Source organism: Saccopteryx leptura, chromosome 10 (genome assembly GCF_036850995.1).
Source record: "Saccopteryx leptura isolate mSacLep1 chromosome 10, mSacLep1_pri_phased_curated, whole genome shotgun sequence".
Taxonomy (NCBI): Eukaryota; Metazoa; Chordata; class Mammalia; order Chiroptera; family Emballonuridae; genus Saccopteryx; species Saccopteryx leptura.
This window is the reverse complement of record NC_089512.1, coordinates 18234535-18254659: the sequence shown is the minus strand read 5'-3', so window position 1 is coordinate 18254659 and position 20125 is coordinate 18234535. Positions and strand designations below refer to the sequence as shown.

The following is a 20125-nucleotide window of genomic DNA, read 5'->3' as shown; positions in this document are numbered from 1 at the left end:
CACTTCCCCAAAGCTCTGTTAAGGTTCTGCCTCCAGTTTGAAAGAAACTGGCCATATTTCCACTTATTCTTTTTTTTCTTAGAAATTGTTCTCAGTTTGTATGGCCCCTCCAGTCTAATGTCTACTACTGATTATTATTTGGGGGGGGAAAAGAAAGTATACACTGTAGCAATTTCATAATCATCACTTGATACTCAAACTAATCTTTTGAAGTAGAACAGTTTAAATCATCTTTAGCTTATAGATGAAAGTCCGAGGCTCAAAGGTTGAGTGAGTTGATCAAGATTCCACAGTTGGTAAAAACATGAGATTTGAAGTTTGAAAGGTCTATGTCAGGGGTCTCAAACTCGCGGCCCATGGGCCGCATGCGGCCCGCCGAACAATTTTGTGCGGCCCGCAGACTAATGCACGAAGTTCAAAATATTTTGGATAAAATTAAGTAAGCCTAGGGGCCTACTTGTATTTTTCATTTCTCTAGCATCCTAGCTAGATATTAGCTTAGTTAACAGCAGTTGTGATGCGAACTACAGTTTCTGGTCATTTTGTGACACTGAAAAGTGTTGCGTAACAGTTGCCTTTTGTAGACCTAGTGCGGCCCGCCGAACGGCTGTGATCTTGCTCTGCGGCCCACATGCTGAGTTGAGTTTGAGACCCCTGGTCTATGTGGATCTGAGACTTCAATTAAGGCCTGTTGACTCTAAATCTTCAGTTCTTCCTTCTGTATCTTACTGCTCTTCAGTCAAAAAGATTGTACCCAAAGCAAAAATCCTCACATATCTTCATATATATCTACCTATAAAAGATAAAGCATATAATTATTATTCTGTTCAGCAGAGAAAGACTTCCAGTTTAACCGATTATTCAGCACTAGAGGTCATATGTCTAATCAAAAATAAACTAGCCCATGTACCTAGTTATTTTTTTGTTTTCTGTTTTTTGCTACAGTAATGGAAGTGAAGGATGGTTGATACTCTACCCTGTAGACAGCATTCTGTATACCACACTGTTAATTGCCATCAAAGAAAAGGAACACCTGACTTCTGGGTCCCATAACCTTATAATTGGGCTAGCACGAAAGCACAAGAAGAAACAATTAAAACGAAGAGTAAATACATAGTTCAAAAAATAAGTCATTTTAGTGTACTTGTAACTGGAGTGGTTAGCAAACCAGCAGTGGCTGGGATTTCAATGTCACCTGGGCAAAGAGATGAAGCCTTGCGTGAACAAGGGGAGGAGCTGAACGTATGACCACAACATAGTGCAGGGACCCTGGAAAGGTTCCCTGCATTATGTAAGATGGACTCAAACAAACAAAACAAAAACCAAAAACCCAGAAAACAAACAAACTAACTTGTATCTGATCAGGGCTTTAGATGAAGGGGAAAAAAATCTTTTTTGAGAAATCTAATCTCATGTATACATGATTTAGAAATTCCAAGCTTAGAAATCAATGTAAAATTTAAGCCAGAAAGATGAAACCTTTGGGAGAACTTGGCAGAATCAAATGTAAAATTTTTTAGGGACATCTCAAAATCCAAGATGTGTAAGCTTTCCACATCAATAATCAGATGAAAATGAGGTCATGATAAAACATTACAAGCTGCCCGAGGAAGTGACCTGCCATAAGGGAGAGTAAATGAATTAAATCTCTATTAGATGAAGCTGAAAAGGAATTTAGAGAACTGGAAAGTAGAGATAGGGAATTTATACGTAATTCAGCATAGAGAGATAAAGATATGGAAATAAAGGTTAAGAGACGTAGAAGATGGGATTAGATGATTCAACATATGTGTAAAGGAAATTATAGATGAGGAATGAGAGATAATATAGGAGGGGTAATATTTGGAGCAAAGTAGCTGAAAAAATTTAAGAATAGATTAAAAGGGATTTTTAAGATGAGATTAAGAGGAATTATTAATACCAAACTGACAGAGGATGTTGTAAAAACAGACTGTAAATTAGAGGCTGGCATTTGTCATGATTGGCATTCTCTGAGCTTCCTAATCTATGATTTGGTGCCTTTCATTAAATTTGAAAACTTCTCAGCCATTATTGCCTCCAGGATTTCTTCTGGTATTGCCATTATGTGTGTGTTACATCTTTTTTTTTTAATTATTTTTATTCATTTTAGAGAAGAGAGACAGAGAGAGAGATAGAGAGAAAGAGAGAGAGAGAGAGAGAGAGAGAAGGGAGGGAGGAGCAGAAAGCATCAACTCCCATATGTGCCTTGATTGGGCAAGCCCATAGTTTTGAACCGGCGACCTTAGCATTCCAGGTCGACGCTTGATCCACTGTGCCACCACAGGTCAGGCAGTGTGTGTGTGTGTTACATCTTTTATAGTTACTCCACAGTTCATCTTTTAAGATATCATAGGGTTTTATTATTCTATTACTATAAATGGTATTGATTGGTTTAAAATGTTAAATCAATGTTAAATCTGACCGTATGTTAAATGTTTTTATGTATCACTGGATTTGATCTGATATGCTGTTTAGGATTTTTGCATTATGTTCCCAAGAGAGGCTGGTCTGTAGATTTCCTCTCTTGTAGTTATTGGTGCATTTCTGGGTCAAAAGACTTAATATTGTAAAGATCTCAGTTCTCCACAAGTTCCTATAAATTCAGTGAAATCCCATTAAAAATTTCATCAAGTTTTCTTTTGGAAATTCATATGCTGATTCTAAAACATAAGTGAAAGTTCAAACAACCAAGAAGAGCCAAGAATAACCAAGGTAATCTTGATGAATCAAGAACCAAATTGAAAGACTTACATTACCAGACATCAAGACTTACAAAGCATAGGATTCAGTGTTAAGAAGATGATCAAAAATTATTTTAATAATAATACTAAAGAAGCAAATAAAATTTCCCCAGATGTCATGAGCAAAATGGAGTTTAAAAAAAAAAAAAGACTTACAAAGCTTCCTAATTAAAGTGGTCTCATAGGCACAGAGGTAGACAAACAGACCAATGGAACAGAATGCAGAGTCCAGAAGCACATGTGCTCTCTGTACTCTCCTATATATGTATTGATTACCAAGTTGCCATTGCACCACTTTCCTGATTAAGGGTGAAGTGCTCAGAGCTGAGGTCGGAAGTAATTTCCAGAAAAACACATTTCTGAAGTGCCAGAACTCAGTGTCCCCGCCACTCCAGCTCCTCTGGCGACCCCCGTTCCTGCTGCCGGTGTCCGCGGCTCTGTCGCTCACGGCATCTGTTTCATTCATTGACACATGGTTCAGGAATTTGGCATATTTGGCAGTGTGGAGTCCTGTCATGCCAGTGAACTTGTGAAAATCCAACCCAAATCATGTCAATACCAAAGACACTCCACCCTTCTGCTCAGCAGCCATAAGATTGAGTGGAAAGCATGAAATGAAAGGTGTGCCCTAGTGTTCCAGCTGCAGGGTCTCCTGGGTGTCTGACTGTGTGAGCCTCTTGCTTCGGTTACTAGGATGCTCACGTTTAAAGATACGTGTTTTCCGTACAGCATGCTCACTAAACCCAGACTGCTTCATCTGCTGTTCAGTTAAAGAAATAGCATCTAGTCCAGTCCTGAGGGAAAACAGCTGTGTCAAACTTCAAGGCAGATTGCAGAGTGGTTATGGGCTTGGGCTCACAAGCCAGACTGCTACCTGGGTTCAAATCGTAGCTCCTCTCTTACAATCTGTGTGGCCTGGGCAGGACACTTAACCTCTCTGTGCTCAGTGTCCTTATCTGTAAAGTGGAGATGATAGTAACACCTCAGAGCAGTGTTGTGACAATTAAATGACTAGGATCAACTGTGGCTACCACATGGTAAGTACACACTCAGCGTTAACTACTGTTATCGTTATACTACCGAGAGATGATCAAATACGTGGTCTCCAGGGTGGTACATTCATAAGGGATTTTCAAGGAGAACTTAGCGAACTCCTTTTCCACCTTCAGCATGTGCTTTAGAACCGAGCCCAGCAGGACACAGGGTTCTGCTGTAGCACGCTTGTCTCTCTGCTGGTCCTCGCTTTTACGGAGCTGACGATAAGTGTGGCTCCCTGCGGAATGGTCATATGGCACCGAACAGACGTTGGAGGCAGGAGGGCTTGTAGGTGGGGCAAGATGTATTCTCACAGGGGCAATGTAGGTGTGCAGAGGCCCTGAAGTATGTTTTCGCATATATATTTAAGTACAGATTTTCAGCCACTAGCATTTTCCTGCGTACAAGGTCCCATTGTGTCTTTCAAGGTTGGCGCAGCCCTCGTGCGTCTGTCCTTTGCTGTTTACTAGAAAAGGGTTGCAGCCTAGATTGTAGAATGGTATTTACGCCAACACTAGCCTTGTGCTGCTGCTTGTGGGTGCCCCAACATAGGGCACAACTCGTGTTTTATTACCATTCTTCCCTGAGCCGGTGATCGTCAGCTTCTGATCATTTCTGTGAAGAATTTTGAAGAACTTGCGGGTGGCTGTTTGCCATCTCCCTCCGGCGCCTTCCCCACACACAGGCACAGCCTCCTGTCTGCCATCCAGGACTTTAAGAATTGAGATCCTATTATTGTCCCTGACCTCACCCCGCCCACCTGTCTTCTCCTAGAAAAGCTGTTGTTTGTTTTCAGCTGTCGCTGTGCAGGCTGAAGGCACACACAGCTGGCTGCCACCTTGCTGTCATCAGCAACTCATCTCCTCCACGGCCAGAATGTCAGGGCCAGGCTCAGACACTGCGTGACAGCTCCTGCCGCCTCTGGGGGCCTTATTGATGTCAGCTAGGGTTTTGTTTGCCTCTCTCCGCCTTTCTGTTCTCCGTCGCTCCCATCTTCTGCGGCTTCTTGGCTTTTGCACACAGAAAGGAACCCAGTCACTTACAGACCTTGAGCTCCACTGTGTTGCCCGGATGGGCTTCATCATTGAACTTTCCTTGGCCATGTTCTTTGAGACTCAGGGATCTGAACCTGTTCTAGTGCCTCTGTCACCAGAAGGGGTTTGGCCGTGTTAGGGGCACCGGGATGAGAAGGGTTGAGCTCTCACCAGGATTACAGAGCTGGTCTTTGAATAGAACAAGTTATGACCTGTTTTGTGTCCAAGCCTAGAACAAGGGTAATAAAAGTTTAAAGAGTTTTGTTTTAAGGGGATGTGTGCAGTGTGTCTGAAACAGCTTGGAACCGTGCAGACATTTCATATTTCACAGTAGGGTGTAAAATTATAGCATACTTGTGTAGTCAAATTGAATCTTGGGGAAAAAAACCCATATATCCAAATGACGCATTAGATTATATGTTTCAAGTTATAAATATCCTTAAATGTCTAACACCATCTCATTTTTGTGTGTTTTTTTTCCCCCTCTTTCTTCCTAGAATATTTTCCTTCTTGGATATAGTAACTTTGTGCCGATGTGCACAGATTTCCAAGGTAGGATATTTACCAGATTTTTAATCAGTAAATATCAAATTTTATTAGAATGAGGATGAGTTTTAGTTCAAGTAAACAGTTAAAAATTAAAATGTCATCTTTTATATGTAACGTAACACAGTTATAATTGTCATAATTTCATATTTGATGATCAACTTAATGTATATCAAGACTAAAGTTTGAAAACACAAAGGCTGAATCCAGACTTCCTTTAATGATCTCAACCAGTGTCTCTCTTCCCTGCCAATCCCCCTCCTCCACGCCCACCTCCAGGCTTGGAACATCTTGGCCCTGGATGGAAGCAACTGGCAAAGAATAGACCTTTTTAACTTTCAAACAGATGTAGAGGTAAGTTAAGTTAACCTTGTTTTGGAAAAAAGACTTTTTAAACATAAGTGAATGGTTCGCTCTGTCCTGCCTTTTTATTATGTTCCTGCATTTAGATTTATTTATTTTTAAAGATTTTATTTATTCATTTGAGAGAGAAGAGAGAGACAGAGAGAGAGAGAGAGAGAGAGAGAGAGAAGGGGGGAGGAGGAGGAAGCATCAACTCCCATATGTGCCTTGACCAGGCAAGCCCAGGGTTTTGAACCGGCGACCTCAGGGTTCCAGGTTCATGCATTTAGATTTAATGTTGAGGTGGCAAGGTAGAATAGAGTGGTGGAGAAGGTATTTCATCAAGATAAAATTTCTGCTTGTATTCTACTTTGCTCTGGATAGTAGCAGATTACTGTTTCTCCTTGTTCATATTTATAATCTGAGTTTTAGCGCTCAGCTTTTTAAGGCCTCATGCGTGCCTCCTAACACCTGCTTCCCCGCCTTAATATTCAGAGACTGTTGACAAATAGTTGTTGATCTGAAAGAGCCACTGAGAGTTCTCAGTCACTGTCAAGAAAGGAGGAATGGCTGAAGCAGAGCCGTTCGGTCACACTCCAGCCCGGCACGTGAGCCGTGCCCTTTCTCAGTGCCTCACTCAGTGTTATTGTTTATCAAGTCATCTTTAAAGTCTTTCGTAATTCCTGGATTCTGGTGTATTCATCTGCAAAGATGTGTATCTCCATTTAAGAGTAGTAAACAAACCTGACCAAGTGAGAAAAGTTACTTTTAAAACAACTTAATATTAAAGTCCCATTTCTAACCAAAAAGAAGGAAAGCGGGCTTTAGTGAAGAGCACTGTGCATAGCAATTGTCGGGAGTGCTGTTTTAAGGGGCAGGAGATTCTGAAGTTTATTATCTACCCAGTGTTCATAAAATCTCATTCATTTCCAGTAGCCAATTCAGTCACAGTAGTGGAATTGCATTTAATTCAGTTACGGATGGAGCATGTTCAGCTGGTGTTTTCACCAAAGTATGTGTTTTGTGTCTTTTTTAATGGATAAGGAAATTAATGTGTTTAGGGGGGCCGAGTACGGGGCTTCCCACCCTCGGTTTCCTCTCCGCTGCTCTGGGGTTGGAAGCGGAGGGGCCTTCAGGGCCTCACCCCCGTCCTGGAGCCCTACGCTCTCGTTCCTGGCTGGGACTGTGGTCCCGGAATCAGGAGTTCTGCGGTGCTATTTCCAGACTTAACAGCAATGATTGTAGCAGTGCCTCTCCCAGACGTGCTGACATGTAATTACTCTTCAAACTGACAATTTCTAGATCTTTATTCGTTGTGTTTACTTAGTGATGTTGAGGAGAACATCAAATTGCCTGAACTGCAGTTATTTCTACTGGCTAGTGAAGAGTCATTGTTTTAAATTTTTTTGCAAAGGGTCTCTCCATTTAGGCCCTCCATTCTAGATGTACACCTGCAGCCCACCTGATAGAGAATATAGAGTCATTGACGGGAATTTTGCTTTTAGAAAAAATTTGCTCACTTTTTTTCTTAGTTGGAAACAATAGAGCAGAAAATTCTGGGTGTATATTTTTTTTATTCCAGTACAACAACTTTTACACCAAAGAAAGGAAGAATAGAAAGCTAATATACATCTAACTATCTTGAAATGGAAAAAAATATATTGTGTGCTCCATTTGTAGATTGCTGCAGAGTTTGTTTTTGCTATTTTTTCAGTATGTATTTATCTTGGGTTTCTAAGTCATCGTCATTTTTCCCCCCAATGACAGTGGTTTACTTTACAGTTGGCTAGAATTTTGTTTCAAAAACTAATTATTGGCCCTGGCCGGTTGGCTCAGCGGTAGAGCGTCGGCCTGGCGTGCGGGGGACCCGGGTTCAATTCCCGGCCAGGGCACATAGGAGAAGCGCCCATTTGCTTCTCCACCCCCCCCCTTCCTCTCTGTCTCTCTCTTCCCCTCCCGCAGCCAAGGCTCCATTGGAGCAAGGATGGCCCGGGCGCTGGGGATGGCTCCTTGGCCTCTGCCCCAGGCGCTAGAGTGGCTCTGGTCGCAACAGAGCGACGCCCCGGAGGGGCAGAGCATCGCCCCCTGGTGGGCAGAGCGTCGCCCCTGGTGGGCGTGCCGGGTGGATCCCGGTCGGGTACATGCGGGAGTCTGTCTGACTGTCTCTCCCCGTTTCCAGCTTCAGAAAAATACAAAAAAAACCCAAACAACTAATTATTAACTTCAGTAATACAGAAGCTTAAATAAAGCTACTAGCAATATCAGAGTTTGGATTCAACTTAAGTTGTTAGCCAGGTGACAGTATGTGTGGGTCCCGACCCTGTGGTCCTGTGGTGTGATGTGTCCTGGTGAATTCTTAGTGCTCACAGGGGGCAGTGCTGGGACCGCTGTTTTATAAAGGAAGGATAACAGTATTAAAAACAAAACAAAACGGCACTTTTCAATGTCTCCTTCCTTAGGGAGGTAGGATCTGTTAAACCTGTCAGAACCTCAGCACTTCTACTCATGAACATGTAACCTTGGCAATGTAATTATTTAATTTCTGTATTTGCAAAGTGAAGGTCATAGACCCCATCTGAATTAGTCAGGACCCCTAGAGAAACAGAACCGGTGGGATATGTGTATATGTAGATACAGAGATTTATTGTAAGGCATTGGGTCATGTGACTGTGGAGGCTGAGAAGTCCCCAGACCTGCTGTCCTCAGGCTAAAGACGCAGGAGAGCCCAGAGGCAGCCTCGTCCGAGTCTGAAGGCCTGAGAACCAGCAGAGCCGCTGGTATGAATGAATTCCAGTCTGAGTGCTGGCAGATTCGGACCCGAGAGGAGCTGATGTTTCAGTACAGGTCCAAAGGCCGGAAAGACCAAAGTTAAGCTCAGTCAGACAGGAGGAGTTTCCTCTTAGCCTTGTGTGCCCTGCTCAGGTCTTCAATTGGTTAGACGAGGCCCACCAGGGAGGACAATCTGCTTTACGCAGTCTGCTGATTCAAATGTTAGGTACACCAGAATAATGTTTGGCCTAGTGTCTGTGCACCCTGTCACCAGTCAAGTTGATACATAAAGTTAATCGTTACAAGATCACTCCTTGTCAGCTGGGCTCGTATATGCATCTCCTCAAATACGACGTAATCTCTAAATAAAGAAAATAACAAGGTCATAATCCCACCTAAAACACACTAAGCCCTGCTTCAGAAAAGGAGGTCAAGTATTTAAGTGATGCTTATGCTTCTCTTTGATATCCTGTGCTTAAGTACTATGCGTAGAATTAGCAATTCTTAAATACTATAATATAAAGTTAATGCATCCTATATTGCATGATAAGAGAACCAGAGAGGAAAGAAAACAAGTATGTTTGCTTTATATACAGGGGATCCTCGGGTTACAATACAGTTCTGTTCTTACAACAGTGATGTAACTCGAATTTTGGTGTAAGTCGAAACACACCCTACCCTAACACAAATGGAACACTGTGCTTTTAACTGTCCAAAATGGCATAAGTACGCGTACTGGGGGCCGCCAACGCCCTCATTCATACACCGCGTTACTGTGTATTCTGCCACGTGCAACCCAACTAGTCTGCCACGTAGTCTGTAAGTACGATGCTAAAGGCATAAGCCAAAACATACATATCTCCATTTTTTAAAGTTTTTATGGTTGTGAGCATTGTAAACTCGAAACGTTGTATGTTGAGGCTGTCTTGACCCTAGGACCCCTTGTATGCTCAAACACGCACATTTACAACAAAACAGGGAGAAAATACCCATGGCAGTTATAGTCCTCAGGTCCAAAAACTGGTCACGTGGTCCTCGTTGGAATTTATAACTGCCTTCTCCCACTACCCATTCTCCATTCCCTTTGTCTTCAGCAAGCTCCTGGGCTGGTCCTGGTGCTTCACGGGGCGGTGGGGGGGGGGGGATGACCCAGACCCCCATTCCTGGGGCGTGGGGGCCATTCACAGTCCTGTCTGGACTGGCTTCTTGCAGTTTTCCATTGACTTGAATCAGAGGCATGCTAATACTAAAGGGTCTACTGAATTCCAGATGTGCTCTCCCTTCCCTCTGATGTGGAGTACTTGTCTGGGAGGTGGTGGTGGATATTAAATGGGCCATAATAGGCACAAGAAAGTGTTAAAATTGAGTCTGCAAAAATGAAAGTGCTGCCTGATCAGGCGGTGGCACAGTGGATAGAGTGTTGGACTGGGATGGGGAAGACCCAGGTTTGAGACTCTGAGGTTGCCGGCTGGAGTGTGGGCTCACCACCTTGAGCACAGGGTTGCTGGCTTGAGTGTGGGATCATTGACATGACCCCATGGTCGCTGGCTTGAGCCCAAGGTCGCTGGCTTGAGTGAAGGGTCACTTGCTCTGCTGGAGTCCCCCTGGTCAAGGCACTTATGAGAAGGCAATCAATGAACAACTAAGGTGCTGCAACAATGAGTTGATGCTTCTCATCTCTCTCCCTTCCTATCTGTCTGTCCCTGTCTGTCCCTCTCTCTGTCTCTGTCAAAAAGAAAAAGAAAAGAAAATGCTTAATCAGTGTTCATTTTCCATTTCCTTCTCTGTCTGCCAGTCGTCAGCCATACTTTTCCCTCCAAAACAGGTATGTTTAAATAGGCTATTGCTAAGGAGAATGAGGAGACATTTATAGGACACATTTTCAAACCTTTGGAGTGATCATGTTTAACTAAAATAGAATTTCTTTCCTTAAGCAACATTGTTTCAGATCTCTGCCCAACAGCCCGTTTCCACAGTGGACCTCAGAGAGCCTTGTAATTGGTGGAGTAGCTATGAACCCTGGGTAGATCTGACTCCAGGGTTGAGGCTTTCGAAAAGTAATGCATTTAAAAAAAAACAAAACACAACGTTTTAATTGAAAACATTTTTCAGTGCATGCCGCGTCTTTCTGCGTCAGGGACAGCGTGGGGTATTGGAGGAATGTTCCAAAATATCTTCTATTACATCTGGAAAAATATACAGTTCCTAAATTTCAGGTTATTGTCCTGTTAGGTAAGCAGCATAAAAAACAAAATTTCTTTCCAACTTTCTTGATTCAAGGGTCGAGTGGTGGAAAACATCTCCAAGCGGTGTGGTGGGTTCCTGCGCAAGCTCAGCCTGCGGGGCTGCATCGGCGTCGGGGACTCCTCCCTGAAGTAAGTCGGTCTCGGGGCTCAGCCGGCCTGGCGGGCAGCTGGCGTCTGTAGCAGCAGAACCCAGCCGGGCAGACTGTGTGCTTCTCTGCCGTTGAATTCTTTCCATGGTAATTTGCATACAGTAATGAGAGAACCGTGACTTTGGAGTCAGCAGGCCTGGGTTAGAAATTGAGCTCCATTGTTAGGGATATAACCTTGGGACAAATTTTTTCACCTCGCTGAGTCAGTTTCTAATTTTTAAAAACTTCATAGATGATTTTTTTAAAAAAATAATTGCCTGACCAGGTGGTGGCGCAGTGAATAGAGCGTTGGACTGGGATGCCGAGGACCCAGGTTCAAGACCCTGAGGTCGCCAACTTGAGCACGGGCTCATCTGGTTTGAGCAAAAAGCTCACCAGCTTGGACCCAAGCTCGCTGGCTCCAACAAGGGGTTACTCGGGTCTGCTGAAGGCCCGCGGTCAAGGCACATATGAGAAAGCAATCAATGAACAACTAAGGTCTCACAATAAAAAACTGATGGTTGATGCTTCTTATCTCTCTCCATTCCTGTCTGTCTGACCCTGTCTATCCCTCTCTCTGACTCTCTGTCTCAAAAAAATAAAATAAAATAATTAATTTTAGTGAGGCAGAGAGCAGGAAGCATCAGCTCCCATAGGTGCCTTGACCAGGCAAGCCTGGGGTATTGAACCGGCGACTTCAGCACTCCAGGTTGATGCTTTATCCACTGCGCCACCACAGGCCAGGACGAGACCTTTTTTTCTTCTTCACTAATGTACAACATTAGTGCTATAAATTTCAACTGAAGTACTGATTTAGTAGCATTTCAGGAAGTTAATGCTGTGTTTGCATTTTTAGTTCAAAATGCATTCTCTTTCCCTTTTGATTTCTTCCTTGACCCATGGTTTATTTTGAAAACATTAGTTTTCAAATATTTGGACATTTTCCAGATTTGTGTTATTAATTACTAGTTAGTTCCATTATGATCAGAGAATATACTTTGTATGACTTGAATCCTTTTAATTTTATTGAGACTTCTTTGATGGCCAAGAATATGGTCTATTTTGGTAAGTGTTCCGTGTGCACTTGAAAAGACTGTGTATTCTGCTGTTGTTGGGTGGAGTGGTCTATAAATACCAATTAGGTCCGGTTGGTCGAGAATGTTGATATAGTGTTCTTTACCTTTTCTGATTTTCTGACTTCTTGATTGATGAAATATTGAGAGAGATGTATTGAAGTCTCTGTCTATAATTTTGGATTTGTCTGTTTTCCCTTGCAGTTTTATTATTTTCTTTTTTCATGTATTTTGAAGTTATTAGGTATATAAACATTCAAGATCACTATGTCTTTATGATGAATTGGCCATTTTTCCATTATCATGTGGCCTTCTTTTATCCCTGGTAAAATTTTTCGCTCTGAAGTCTACTTTGGAATAATATAGCCAATCCAACTTTCTTTTGATTAGTGTCCACATGGTATGTGTTTTTCCATTGTTACTTTTAACTGATTTGTATCTTTATATTTAAAGTTAGATTCTTATAGGCAGTATATAGTTGGGTCTTATGTTTTTGATCCATTATGACAATCTCTGCTTTTTAATTTGGGTGTTCAGCTAATTTACATTTAATGTCATTGATATGGTATGTTATTTGTTTTCTGTTTGTCACATACATTCCTTTGTTCTCTTTTGTATAAAAATTCTTTTTATCGCCCTAGCCAGATAGCTCGGTTTTTTAGAGCATCATCTGGAAGTGCAGAGGTTGCTGGTTCAATCCCCGGTCAGGGCACATACAGGAACAGATTGATGTTCCTGTCTGTCTCCCCCTCTTCCTCTCTCTAAAATCAGTAAAATAAACATTAAAAAAAGGAAAAACCATTATTAAAATTTTTTTTTTTATTGATTTGAGAGAGAGAAACATGGATTTGTTGTTCCACTTACTTATGCAGTCACTGGTTGATTCTTGTGTGTGCCCTGACCAGGAAATGTACCTGCAAAGTTGCTGTGTTGGGACAATTCTCTAACCAACTGAGCTACCCGGCCAGGGCTCCCCTTTTCTTCTTTTTCTGCTTTCTTTTGGATTATTTTTTGTGATTGCATTCTATATCTTTTTTTTTTTTTTTTTTTTTTTTTTTGCTTAGTAGCTATAACTCATTTCATAATTTGAGTGGTTGCGTTAGAATTTATAATGTACATCTTTAAGTTATTGTCTACCCTTAAATTATAGTACACATGACTTCCATTTTCCTCACTCAGCCTTCATGTTGTTATTGTTAAACATTTAATTCTATATATGATATGAACTTTACACTAGATTATTAATATTTATGTTTTAACAATTATTTTAAGTAACTAAAATATTGGCTTTGTTGCCAGCATTCTTTGTTCCTTTGTGTAGACACAAATGTTCATCTGGTGTCACCGTTTTTCAGCCAGAAGAACATTCTTGAACATTTCTTGAATTGCGGGTCTGATGAATTCTTTTAGCATTTCTATGTCTGAAAAAATAATTCTCTTTTTTACCTTCTTCATTTTTGAAAAATAGTTTTGCCAAGTATAGAATTCTATATTGACAGGTTTTTGTTTTCAGTTGTCTAAAGATGCTGCTTCTGTTTTCTTGCTTTTTTGTTACCAAAGAGAAATTTTTGGTCACCTTTATTTTTGTCTCTCTATACAGAAACATGTCATTTTCCCTCTGACTGCTTTGAAGGAGTTACATACAGCTGAGACGTTGCTTTTCAAAGTGTGGTTCCCATAGCAGCAGTCCTGGCATGCCTGGGGCTTCTTCCAGCTGTTGGCTATCAAGCAGTTTGCCTAGATCTGCCATCAGACTCTGCACTGGGATAAGAACCCAGGCTTTTTGTGTGTACATTAAAGTTAGAGGAGCACTATTATCTATAGTCAACAATAATGTACATTTAAAATTTTGTTCAGCAAGTAGATATCATGTTAATGTTCTTTGCCTAATAAAATCAAGTTTTGAGGAGCAGTATTCTATTTATTTTATTTTTTACAGAGACAGAGAGTCAGAGTGAAGGATAGACAGGGACAGACAGACAGGAACGGAGAGATGAGAAGCGTCAATCATTAGTTTTTCATTGCACATTGCGACACCTTAGTTTTTCATTGATTGCTTTCTCATATGTGCCTTGACCATAGGCCTTCAGCAGACTGAGTAACCCCTTGCTTGAGCCAGCGACCTTGGGTCCAAGCTGGTGTACTTTTGCTCAAACCAGATGAGCCCACGCTCAAGCTGGTGACCTCAGGGTCTCGAACCTGGGTCTTCTGCATCCCAGTCTGATGCTCTATCCACTGTGCCACCGCCTGATCAGGCGAGGAGCAGTATTCTAAATGTGATTACACACGCCCTCTAGTGGCTTCCCAGCAACTTGCAGGGAGTTCTTAAATGTTTTTCTCATTTCAGGACCTTTGCACAGAACTGTCGAAACATCGAACATTTAAACCTCAATGGGTGCACAAAAATCACTGACAGGTAAGTGATGAAAATTAGCGTGGTGACTAATCGGCTGTGGGAGACAGAGAGGAGAGAAACACAGTTGAAAATACCTTTAGTGCCTCTGCTCTTTTCCAGCACGTGTTACAGCCTTAGCAGGTTCTGCTCCAAGCTGAAACATCTGGATCTGACCTCCTGTGTGTCCATCACCAACAGCTCCTTAAAGGGGATCAGGTAAGAGTGCCTGTTGTGTGTGATCAAGAAAAATACCCAAAGCTATGAACACTGTAGTGTGCCTGAAACCTTTCTAATGGTCCCAGTGGAGCAGAAAGTAGGTGACTCGTACAAGTCACAGAGCTTCTATCCGCTGAATTGCTTATGATTTACCAAACTCAAAGTTGGTAATGAAATCTCTGCAGGATAGGCTGCGGCCAGGTAAGTTCAGTCGGTTTGAGTGGCATCCTAATAGGCCAAGGTTGCAGGTTCAATCCCTGGCCAGGACACATACAAGAATCAACTAGTGAGTGCATAAATAAGTGGTACAAGAAATTGATGTTTCTTTCTTTTCTGCTCTCTCTTTAAAAATTAATAAAAATGTTTAAAAAAAACAATTCCCTGCAGGGTGCCCTGTACATGTGTGGTTCTGTTTCTTGTGCTCGCAGTGAGGGCTGCCGGAGCCTGGAGTACCTCAACCTCTCGTGGTGTGACCAGATCACCAAGGATGGCGTCGAGGCGCTGGTGCGCGGCTGTCGCGGCCTGAGAGCCCTGCTGCTGCGGGGCTGCACGCAGGTACGGAGGGTCAGTGCGGTGCGGTCCCTTACCGGCCGAGGTCCCGCAAGGGCGCTTCAGTAGGGGCCTCGCTGGCCCCTCACCCGGTTCCATCCCTCTTTGGTTTTCTCTGTCTACTCAGCTAGAAGATGAAGCTCTGAAACACATTCAGAATTACTGCCACGAGCTCGTGAGCCTCAACTTACAGTCCTGCTCAGTAAGTACTGCGGCCCTGCGCGCACCCTGCCGCTCCGGGTTTCCTCCCGCCGGAATCGCTGCGGCCCCAAAGCACCCCCCGCAGGCGGGACGGTGGCCTTCCCGCCGTTTCTCAGCCCGCGTCCTTCCAGAATCTGCCCCTTTGCCGCGGGACGAAACAGTAACAGGCTAAACAGAGAGGCCACTACAAAGCCACTGACGTTCCCTTACAAATAATATATCTGGATCGGGGTCTTGGTGTTATTTTAAGATACCAGGAATGCTGTTACTAACCTGAACAAAATCATGGTGAGGTCTCCGTGGTTTTGTTTTTTGCTTTTTGGTTTTTTTTTTTTTTTTAACTTCTAGCTGGTGATGGTGATAATTCTCATGTTGTTTCAATAAATAAAAACAACAGATATGAAAATGCTTTTAAAGGGCATATGCAAGAGCAAAGTGTAATTTCATGAGCGTTATCCTACGAACGCTGCTGTTCCTTCTTCCCTGCCATTGCCAGTGCTGATCACTGAAAACGATGCTTTCTGCATCCTACCGGGTTTCTCAAAGCAGACATTGATGTTGAGAAAATAAAGAGAAGTCTCTTCCCTTTGGCATTTACTGAATGAATCATAAATCTTTAGGGTCCCTGATAATGGGAGGTAAAGGAAAAACTCTTCTGGACATACACTGACTTTATGGGCCTGCACTGTTTAGAATTAGACCTTAAATCGCACGGAGGATAAAACACTGACCATCTCTGAAGTATAAGATAAATGTGCATGTTTATTTCCGCAGAGATTAGTCTATTTAAAGATATTTTGAGCCTGACCAGGCGGTGGCGCAGTGGATAGAGTGTCGTACTGGGATGCCGAGGACCCAGTTTCGAGACTCCAAGGGCACCAGCTTGAGCGCAGGCTCATCTGGTTTGAGCAAAAGCTCACCAGCTTGGACCCAAGGTCTCTGGCTCGAGCAAGAGTTTACTCGGTCTGCTGAAGGCCCGCAGTCAAGGCACATATGAGAAAGCAATCAATGAACAACTAAGGTGTCGCAATGCACAACGAAAAACTAATGATTGATGCTTCTCATCTCTCCGTTCCTGTCTGTCTGTCCCTGTCTGTCCCTCTCTCTGACTCTCTCTCTCTGTATCTGTAAAAAAAAGAAAAAAAGAAGATATTTTGAATGTTCATTTATCAACAATTTAGTGATTTAATTTTGCTGTTTTCTAAACATTTGAGGACATGTTATAGACACACAGGAGTTATGTAGTAGGTAATTAAAGCATGAATCTATAGAAATTCAACCAAAAATTAATGTCACTTAAGTCTCATGAGCTCCTTATTTAATCTGATTGTGAATGCAAGTTTATGATTTTTCCTGAAAAATAATCCAGTGAATCTGGGAAGGGAAGTGGAATTTTAAAATATCGCTCTCTTGCCTGACCAGGCGGAGGCGCAGTGGATAGAGCGTTGGACTGGGATGCAGAAGACCCAGGTTCGAGACCCCGAGGTTGCCAGCTTGAGCACGGGCTCATCTGGCTTGAGCAAAAAGCTCACCACCTTGAGCCCAAGGTCGCTGGCTTGAGCAAGGAGTTACTCGGTCTGCTGAAGGCCCGTGGTCAAGGCACATATGAGAAAGCAATCGAACAACTAAGGTGTTGCAACGCGCAACGTAAAACTAATGATTGATTCTTCTCATCTCTCCGTTCACGTCTGTCTGTCCTTGTCTATCCCTCTCTCTGACTCTCTCTGTCTCTTAAAAAAAAAAAAATTAAAGTATCACTCTCATCAGTAATGTGAGAATATTTTTGTAGCTGTGCAGAAATAACAAATACACGTCTGCCATGCACTTCACCTTATTTTGTTTCAATGACTAGGATAAAATGCTCGTAACTAGCGCTCTAAGCTAACAGGCCAACGGGAGGTCCCGTCCGCTGCTCAGGCCGGTTGCTGGGGCCTCTGACTTGCCTTCCTCTCTGGTCCGCAGCGCATCACGGATGAAGGCGTGGTGCAGATCTGCAGGGGCTGCCAGCGGCTGCAGGCCCTCTGCCTCTCCGGCTGCAGCAACCTCACGGACGCCTCCCTCACAGCCCTGGCTTTGAACTGCCCGAGGCTTCAGTGAGTGCGCATGCCTTCTGCTTGGCGGCTTAGAGTGTGGCTGGGCTGACCAGGAGGGCTTCCTGGAGGAGGGGAAATGCTTGCCAGCTGGTGGAACAGGTGCTGGCTGGTGAGGCAGTGGTTTTGTTGTTGGATGGATTGGGGTGGGACAGTGTAGCATCCTGGTCATTTTGGGAAGGGGGGAGTGAGTGCCGAACTGTCCCCCACCAGGGAGTGGCACCTCTGTCTTGAGGGAGTGCACTCATGGGCCCCCCTGAGCTACCTCATCCTGTTAGGACTGTGACATCAGGCGGATTTGACCTTGAGCAGGATGACAGCCTCACATCCAGATGTCACTGGTCTCACCTCTAAATGGAATGGGGGGCATGGCGTTCCAGTCGCCTCATCTGTCCTCTCCTCCTAGACAGAAGTTTTAACAAATAATGATTTATTTTCTGTGTCTCCACCTAATACTGTGGATATATAATCTTTAATAATGGCTCAGAATACTTATCATAGTTAATTAACATCAAACTCCAGGCTCTGTTAGGCTCTTTTATAAGCAGTATCTTATTTAATCCTCCCTCTTATTTAATCCTCCCCACATCCCTAGGAGGTAAGTACTATTCTTCTCACTTGTTTTGAAGAGGAGAAACTGAGACTCAAAGAGAATCACATCCTTTGCCCTGGGTCACATGGTCAGTAAGAAGTAAAGCTGGAGCTCGGACTTGTGGAGCAGGCCTTAGGGTCCAGCAGTCTGCAGCCCTGTACAGTAGAGAGAAGAATACTTGTTTTATTATATTTTATTTGCCAACGAAACTGACCCGTTTCTTATGCTTACATCAGTTACATATCTTCTAAGGGTTGTCTACTTTTGTCTTTTGCCCATTTTTCTTACTGTTACATTAGGGAAGAGTCTAGATAATTTTGATATTTGTGAATAGTAGGAGGAATCTGTGTGATTAAAACTGGTCAGAAATGAGGTCAAAATTGTTGCTATAAGGGAGTATTTAACTTAAAAATACCATTTATGCATCCATGCCTGTTATGTATGGGCATTGAGAATTAACTCTTATCTTTCATTGGCTGTAAAATTTTAAATTTCCCTATATGGTAATTGAGAATTTCAATAAATGCAGTATTTAACAAAATTTTGTTGAGAAATAATTCAATTTGTTTAAAAGTCAAAAAATACTAGAAAACTATTTTTAATCAAAACAGTAGCAACAATGTACCGGTATTGAGGGCAGATGCCTGGATTTCCTGTCCCGAGTTTGGGGTGGGACATCGGGGCTTGGGGCAGGCCGCATTCCTCCCAGTCGGGGCGGTATTTGCATCAACAACCCTTCGGGCTTTCCCCAGAAGCAAGTCTGTGTCAAGGAGAATAAAGGAGCCTGTGTCACTGAGCATGGTTTCTGTTAACCAGTCATGCCTTTTTCTCCCCTGCACTCCCAGGATTTTGGAGGCTGCCCGGTGTTCCCACTTGACTGACGCAGGCTTTACACTTTTAGCTCGGGTAAGACCTAGGTCTTAAAAGGTAACCAAACGCTACTTCACCCCCTCACTCAAAGTGACTTGGAGTGGTTTTGGAGGGTGCAAACACCTGCCTTCGGATATGGCAGCACCAAGCAGAAGCGTCTCCTCGGCTGTTTTGCCTGTTTTCAGTTGGTCAGAAAGTGAGCGCGGGCCGGGTTTGTAGCAGGTCCAGGCCCCTCTCTCTCCCTTGGTCAGGTGGGACCGCAGTAGAGGGTGCCCTCCCTTCCTCGCACAGACCTCAGCTCAGCCTCCGACAGCCGCCCCTGCCTGGGCGGCACTCTGCCTCCGCTCGTCTCCCACGTTGCCCTGCAGAGGCTGCCCACCGCGGGGCCCCTTGTCCTCCAGGGGGTGCTGATACTGCTTCTCCAACCCCAGCCCTCACCTGCCCACTCTCTCTCAGCGCCCCACCCCGTGCCCTCAAAGACCCCGTCCTGCGCTGCTGTCTGCAAGGAGGAGGAGCACAGGCCTCTGCGGGACGGGAAGGAGATGCAGCCCGGGCAGGCCTCCCATTCCCAAGTGAATACGTTCAAAGGGCAGCCGTCTAGAAATGCTGGCTGACTGGTCACTTAGGAACAGGACACTGGGCCAGTACTCAGGGACAGGGCAAGCCACCAGGGTAGCCCTCACAACTGACTGCCTGGTGAGTGATGTCCGTGGACTCTTTCAGAATTGCCACGACCTGGAAAAGATGGACCTTGAAGAATGCATCCTGGTGAGTGGACGCCAGCAGCCTGTGGGGCTGTCCCTCAGCCCCTGCCAGCCAGCCGGTGTGGCCAGACACACCGCCTGGCCATTGCTCGGACAAGCCTTGCCCAGTGTGGGGGTCCGGGCCTGGGGACTTGTGAAGGCCATGGCAGTGGGACGTGTGAACTTCAGACAGTTCTCAGTCACCAGCCAGCTACAGCCAAGTTCAGAATAGCTCCATCTTTTGCTAAACATTAAAACAGTCCCATTTTCACAGAACTGGAGAGAAATGTTTGCACGTCCAGTGATGAGGTGACCGCACAGAATCCCGGGGATCCTCCTCGCCCACTCCCTCTTTGTCCCCTGCCCCGAGGTCCCCTTAGGGCAGCAGAGACCAGGGGACAGCTGTCTCCAGGAATGGGAGAGTTGAGGCTGCTGATGACGAGAGGCACTCCCTGCCCGAGTGCCTGGGAGGAGTTTTTAATTCTCCTTTGCGCCTCAATTCTCGGGCCAAGCAGCCAGGACGAGGGGTGAAGT

At 44.0% G+C, this 20125-nt stretch overlaps 1 protein-coding gene across 3 annotated transcripts in view; it reads left to right on the top strand.

Moving 5' to 3' along the window:
* Nucleotides 1–20125, top strand: part of FBXL2 (F-box and leucine rich repeat protein 2) — a 42571-nt gene that overhangs the window by 14632 nt on the left and 7814 nt on the right. The window contains exons 3-12 of one of the 3 annotated variants that reach the window (XM_066351758.1): nucleotides 5329–5383; nucleotides 5657–5731; nucleotides 10769–10863; nucleotides 14283–14351; nucleotides 14451–14546; nucleotides 14975–15101; nucleotides 15223–15297; nucleotides 17259–17389; nucleotides 18824–18884; nucleotides 19572–19616. In XM_066351758.1, the coding sequence (XP_066207855.1) occupies nucleotides 5329–5383; nucleotides 5657–5731; nucleotides 10769–10863; nucleotides 14283–14351; nucleotides 14451–14546; nucleotides 14975–15101; nucleotides 15223–15297; nucleotides 17259–17389; nucleotides 18824–18884; nucleotides 19572–19616 (829 nt within the window). Of the gene's footprint in view, nucleotides 1–5328; nucleotides 5384–5656; nucleotides 5732–10768; nucleotides 10864–14282; nucleotides 14352–14431; nucleotides 14547–14974; nucleotides 15102–15222; nucleotides 15298–17258; nucleotides 17390–18823; nucleotides 18885–19571; nucleotides 19617–20125 lie in introns of those variants that run through there. The other 2 variants (XM_066351760.1, XM_066351759.1) reach the window with 2 other exon arrangements.